Source organism: Tyto alba, unplaced genomic scaffold (assembly GCF_018691265.1).
Source record: "Tyto alba isolate M040663 unplaced genomic scaffold, T.alba_DEE_v4.0 Super-Scaffold_21, whole genome shotgun sequence".
Lineage (NCBI taxonomy): Eukaryota > Metazoa > Chordata > Aves > Strigiformes > Tytonidae > Tyto > Tyto alba.
This window is the reverse complement of record NW_024881295.1, coordinates 18,567,607-18,574,373: the sequence shown is the minus strand read 5'-3', so window position 1 is coordinate 18,574,373 and position 6,767 is coordinate 18,567,607. Positions and strand designations below refer to the sequence as shown.

Here is a 6,767-nt window from a genome sequence, read left to right as displayed (position 1 = left end):
TGATTTGGTCTAATTTAGTAAGTGTTGCCTCTATAAATTATCATTAGTAAAAATCATAAGTGTCCAATTAGTAAAAGTCCTAAGTGTCCAATTCACTCTACTGTAAAGCCTTACATTTCACAGGTGTTGCTTACACCACAAAAACAAAACAAAAAGAAAACCTCTGTATTTTAGTTGAGAGAAACTTAAAATGCTTTTCACACAGGGATAGGAGAATTGGATCACCAAGAAAGATGAGAAGTGGTGAACACAGCCTTGAGAAGAAACCCCTAACTGATATTTCTTTTGGGCTCTTTGCTTGCTGGAAAAGTGGACAGTCAACTGTGGGAATAGAATCTGATATCCCCTCCCCTGGTAGAGGTTTCTCTACTGCTACATGACAAAGAAACCCTCAAGGGTATGAAAACGTGAGCTCACAGTCTGGGATTACTGTGGACTTTCTGAGCTCTGTGTAACAAGTTCAACAACCCCTGAACAGATACAATCACATGATGATTTTTTTATGCCCATGCTTCTGCTATTGTTTCCCTTTCAGGAAATAAATGGCCCTTTTGCAATGGTTGTAGGTAACATTATATACTGAGCACTGGTGTCACAGCTTCTGGGTATCCTGGGAACTAAAGCATGCCTAAGATTGGAGGACACGTAACATTCTGGCCATGGACAAGGAGTGCATTTTATGTTCTTCACCTCCTTGTGCACTACTCTCACAGAAAAGTTTACTGATCCCTCAAGGATTAGCAATTTTCCACCTTATATTTTCAGTGGACCACGGCCTTCTCATCCAACCCTCAGTGGGATGGGGGAGGAAATAGTGAAAATAAAGGGAAAACTCAGGTTGAGATAGAGGCAGCAAGATTGCTTACCAATTACTGGTGTGGGCAAAACAGACCTGTCTCAGGGAAGTTAATTTAATTCAGTGTCAGTTAGTAAAAATATTTGAGTAGTCATCTGGATTTTTCTTTCAAAAAAAGAAACAAACATTTATACACAGGGAAAAAACTTTCCCTTCCCCATTCCCAAGCCCAGCTTCACTCCACCACTCCAGGAACCTCTCCTCCCACCTTGTTACCACTGCAGGGTACACTCAGTCCCTTCTTTGAGGCAACAAGCAGCGCGGGGGGTTGGGGTCAAGACCTAACAATTTCTCTCTGCTGCTCTTTCATATGCTTCAGCATAGGTCCTCCATGGGCTGCATGTACTTTGAGGGTGTACCTGCTTCAGCATGGGCTCATCCATGGGCTGCAGTCCCTCTGAGGAAGCATCTGCTCCAGTGCAGGTCCTCCATGGGCAGCAGTCACTTTGGAAATATCTGCTCCTCCAACTTTGGCTTTCCCTCTGATGTTTCTCACTCTTTTGTTTCATCCTCCTCTCTCACTTCAATGTTTTCTACCCTTTCTTAAATATGTTTTCCCAGAGGCACCACCAGTTTGGGTGGTGGGCTCAGCTGTGTCCTGTGATGGGTGCTTTCTGGGCCCAGCTGGAGCCAGGGCGTCTCCTCCTCCCATAAAGGCACCCCCTGCGGCCTCCCCACTGCCAAAACCTTACCACTGACACTCAATACAAATTATATACCTCTTAGCTGAAAAAAAATCACATGTGCATCATATTAACCAAATAAGAAAACACTAGCATGCTGTTACAATGTTTTACCCAACAGATTTCTTCCCAGACTCTCTCTCATTAAGACATTGCCTAGAGTCAGAATGAAAGGGACATCTCAGCCTGACTAGACCAAGGAGTCCTCAAAAAACATACCTGCTTGCTAATTTCAAGTTTATTCATCAAGCGGTTGACCTCTCAGTCACCACTAATCTTTCGAAAGAGAAGCTTTAAACTTCTAACGGCACATTTTCAATCCACTTTGCACTTTCTGCAAATTGTATACACATCAGAATTAATCGTGAATGTGTATAACCACAAAAGAGTCACAAAGCAGACAATGCTACAGAAAGACAACAGGGTTTTATTCTGCTGAAATCCTAGGAAGACCTCTAACCAGCTCTGTATAAGAAAGAGCACTTGCACTTCTAGCATCCATACATCTAGTCATCGTTGACTATGCATTTGACCCTTCTGTTTCCAACTCACAGACCAGTGGAGTAAGTGAGGTTCTCATCAAAACACGGCAGAAAACTCTCTGCAGTTTCTTATCTCCCTTGCAACAAAACACCCCAGGAGCACAGAAAAGCTGAAAGCCACTTGCACCAACCCAGCACAGAGTGCATCCCCACCAGACAGCAGTGGGACTTCTCATCTTACTCCATTTTTTTTTCCCTGAGAGCCTTTCTTTACGCTGTGTACGAAAACCTATCACCTCAGTGACAAATTAATACAAGTCAAAAGCATTCTGGGACTAGTGTTCACAAATAAATCTAGTACAAGTATCCTCAGGATACGGTCATTACTAAACATCTCTTTCATACTGTTCATTATATCAGGTGAAGCTTTTTCAAAATATGCCTACGTGAGAGACAGCACTGACTTACCCCGAATATTTTGTTATAGCAGAGTATAAAGATGTCTTTCAACACTAATACCACAAAATCAACAAAGTTTACAGAGCCATTAAACCCTTAGAACAAACCTTATTTGTATATATAGTCACCACTAAATATTAAAGCATGTCATAATTTTGTGCTTTATTCAAGCTCTCTTCCCCATACCCTTTCTATAAAGGGTATCTTTTTGTCATAACAGCATTTTAAAATCTAAGGCTTAGGGACTCATGCATGTTTAAGTCTTGCCTGTAGCTGTTTAAGGTCTTACCAGAAAAGAAATTTGCTTTGGTTGTACTTGTACATCAGAACAGGTTCAGCCATAGTTAGTTGCGTGAGGTGCAGAGCAGAAACACTGAGGAGCAAGAGCAGGTTTACCTACAAAAAGCTTCTCTTGTTGGCTCTTCTGCTGAGCTGCCCGTTTATATTGCAGTTGGTGGAGTTGCCCCCAGGTGAAGCAGACGGGACCAGAGACAGCCACGTTTGGTCCTCTGCTGTGCAGGTCTGTGCCAAGCCAGCTCGATCTCCAACATGTTTGATGTTAACATGCGATATTTATGCTCGTATCCAGACAGCTTCTTCTATGGAGCAGATGGTCTTCAGGCTTTTTACGCTGTTCCCTGTAGGTACTCCTTGTAGCCATAATGCTGCTCCTTGCAGGTATTTTCCTCTGAGCAGCTGTCTGAACAGACAACAGCCAATTTATCAGTCACAGCAATTTATCAAACAGATTCCAATATGGCAAAATCATTATGAAGTTAATACACTGGAGATTGGAACTGCACAGAAAAGTTTAAAATAACAGCAACCTGCTGAATATGGCATCATTGAACCCAAACTGCAAATGGCATTAAAAGACATTTGCTTATGGAGCTTGACAAATTACAAATGTATAACAACCCCTGATGTATCTCGAGGATAACTGCCACTGAACTAATTATTCCACGCTGATAAGATCAGACAATTTTCCTTTTGTCAATAGGCCTTGGCAAGCCAGTGGTGATAACGAACAGAAAAAAACTGCGTTTTTTTCTACCTATATGATTTTTGTGGTCTTCTGTTGTCTTTTTCTCACTGTGTTGGTATTTTCTCATATTTGGAAATAGATGACTTTTGCTGTTTTACTGACACAGGGATTATTAATATTTGGATGATGATTTCAATTTGTCTTTTCCTCCTGTACTAAGAAGCAGTACAGCAAGGAACATGAATCTCTTACACATTATATTTATGGACAGTTTTGCAGAAGTTTCCTGTAAAGTGTACTGCCAGATCCAGTTAGGATTCTGCAGATAACTCTTCAAAGGAAAATGCCTTTTCCATCAACTGAGAGCTATTGTTACCGTCCTGATGGCTTGTATTAGGAAAACTTTCATCCACCTACAGAATAAGCCCACTATGCCTATCAAATATTTTCAACTTTTTTTTGTTCTAATTAAAAGTCCTAGAAGATGAGTTTGCACTGTGGGCCACAGTCTATCTCCTGCTGGGGTCTAAGAGCATTCTTTTTTCTTGGGACTTGCAGAATGATTGCATGCATAGATAAGAGTATTTATCCTAGTCTTCATTCATATCCACTGTATTTATAGCCTGTGTGAGAGACTAAACTATGAACTGTTTGTCTTGAGTGGTTTGTCTCAAAGATTGCCTGCCTGCAAGGCCACAGAGGGAGTACTGGTGAGAGATACCTCCCAAGAGCAGCCAGATACCTGCGAAGAACATTTTGGCACCAGAGATATCTGGCCTGTGAAAAGCATCTGCTGCAAGGCCACAAAGACACCACTGGTGAGAGATATCTCACCAACAGCTGCAAGACATCCCGGTGCATATGCAGAAATGAGGAGGAGCCGAATTCTTGTGTCATTGTCATGGAAACCACAGCCTCAAATGGGGATAAGAAGGGCTGTTGAGACGAGCCCCTTAAGATCGCCTCATCGTGCACCACCCAAGCACCGAGAGACTTGGATGCCATGGATCCATGGTGGTGACTATCCTATTCCAACTGCTTGCTTGATTTCTGCCTTTTCCTCCCATTCTATCCTATAGTTACCTCTTTCACTTTTGATAATAAAAGCTGTTTCTAGTATGCGGCATTTGACCTTGTTTGTGTCTTAATCTTGTTCTTGGGATATCAAAACCTCCACCAACATTGGGTAAGGACAGCCTGTTATTTCCAATCTACACTGTTTGGTCTGTTCCTCAAAGTCCTCCTGAGAGAATATTATGGACTACACAACATCTTTCAGGTTTGTATCGGTCCTGCTCTTTCTAGTTCCTTACGTCTTTGAGCATGAATAAGCACCTCTCTCTGTCAAACTTAATTTTGGTTCAGTTTAAAGCTGAATCCTGCAATAAATTCTCCTTGCCTAGGCTTCTTCTATTACTTCTAGCAACACTGCACCTTCTTTCTGCAGTGCCTGAGATTCAGGACAGTCTTTGTACTTCTAAAGCACAAGAGACGTATTTTTTTTAATCAATGTAGTTAAATAATTAAAGAACCAGACAGACAGAGAAGTACTGTATATAAGCAGTAAGACTGATAAAGTGCATCCAACACCTCCAAAGAGATGCTGCCCCACCACTGCCATCAGCAACCTCTCTACAGCATCCCCTGTTCAGACCCACATCTTCCCTGGCTCAAATACAGCACCCTAACTTCATCCCACATAGTTTCCTGGTAGGGTGCAAGTCAGCATCTCTTGTGGCCAGCTGGGAACCACATGGATGCTAATTTGTGGGCTAACCTGAGGGCTGAGATCTCCTTGCCTTTGCCGCAGTGTTGGGGGAAGAAAGGACTCGTCATTTTTCTCATCTCAAACCAGCCATCAACGTTATCTTCTACAGTTTTTGCTTGATATTGGTCAACGGTGTCCAAAGTTACTGGGTGAGAGCACAATGGCAGGCTAATTTGCTTCTGAAAAATATCTGATGGGATGTAAGGGAAAGGCACTACGAGCCAATGAACATACAGAGTATTTTTTTACTCCTTATTAGCTATGTCTCCATATTTTGATCTGAAGACCACCTTCTGTGGTGATTTATTGTGATATTATTTTGTTGCAAAGATTATAGTTTCTGGCTTTCAGTTTGTAGTCTACTGAACAAGTGTCGTCATAGTGGAGGAACTTTATTTTTTAATTTTACTTTAAGGGAGAATGCTATTTGTGACTTTTTTTAATAGCACTGATGATTGGAGGGAGGAAAGAGGATACTGCCCTGGAGGACAAGGGAGGGCTTGAGGTACATGATGGTGCAGGCTCCGTTTTACAGTTCTAACACCCTTTCAGACACAGGTTTGTTTCCCATGCTCTTGAATTATTAGTGCCATAACAACATAAAACTGAAACAGAAGCAGAAACCTCTGTCATTTTACGCTCAGGTGTTAAATCATACATTTTAAGACTGGAATAATTTTATTAATAATCTAAGCCAGCTTTGTAAGATCAAACAAGCAATATTTGATCTTAGCACTGCATGGAGAAACACAAGGGGCAATATGAACTAATCAGTACTGCAAAATGCTTATGCATGTAGCCAGAGAAAGCAACATTACAGAAAACAGATACCTTGGCAAAGTCCACCATTACGCTGTATGAATGTCTTTCACTATGCCACGATATAAGCATGAAGGCAGAAATCTTTCTCTTCCTACCGTTCATTAAATGAAAACACTGAGGTGAATTTTAACTTTAATATTGAAGACTGCAAGGCCCACATTCATCTGAACTTCAACAGACAGCAGTTTCCATCATCACAGCCTTAATGATAAGAAGGCATCCTCCTCACAAAGTCTCAGCACTGGAAATCAAGTACTCCCAGAGGGCCACATGGATCTTCATTTTCCCATGACAGGCGTCATAGCTCTGGACTGAAAACTTCAGTCCATCTTTGACTATGGACTGCACCTGGTTGGGATGGAGTCAACTGTCTTCATATGGTGCCAGCTTTTAGATTTGCGACTAAACCAGCATTGCTAACACACCAGCGTTTTGGTGATTGCTGAGCAGTGCTTGTACAGCCTCAAGGCCTTCTGTTCCCCACTCTGCCCCAACAGCCTGTGGGCTGGGGGTGGGCAAGAGGCTGGGAGGGGATGCAGCCAGCACAGGTGAAAAAGCTAGAAAAATTGTGCTGCATTCACTAGGTTATTTCAGCATCTTCTATTGACAATGAAGGGCTGGAAACCTGGACTATGGGTTCCTTGTGTGGCTGTGTGCCTTTTGATCTCCGCCAGAACCGCTACCCCCCTAAAAAAAAAGGGGCAAACAAACA

The 6,767-nt window shown here is 42.1% G+C and overlaps 1 protein-coding gene across 1 annotated transcript in view; it reads right to left on the bottom strand.

Annotated features, from left to right (window-relative positions):
• Window positions 1-1,951: 1,951 nt before the first annotated feature.
• Window positions 1,952-6,767, bottom strand: part of RESF1 (retroelement silencing factor 1) — a 49,797-nt gene continuing 44,981 nt past the window's right edge. Inside the window, exon 5 of the mRNA XM_032986199.2 lies at window positions 1,952-3,180. Coding sequence (XP_032842090.2) covers window positions 3,107-3,180 — 74 coding nt within the window. The 3' untranslated portion in view covers window positions 1,952-3,106. The remainder of the gene's footprint in view (window positions 3,181-6,767) is intronic.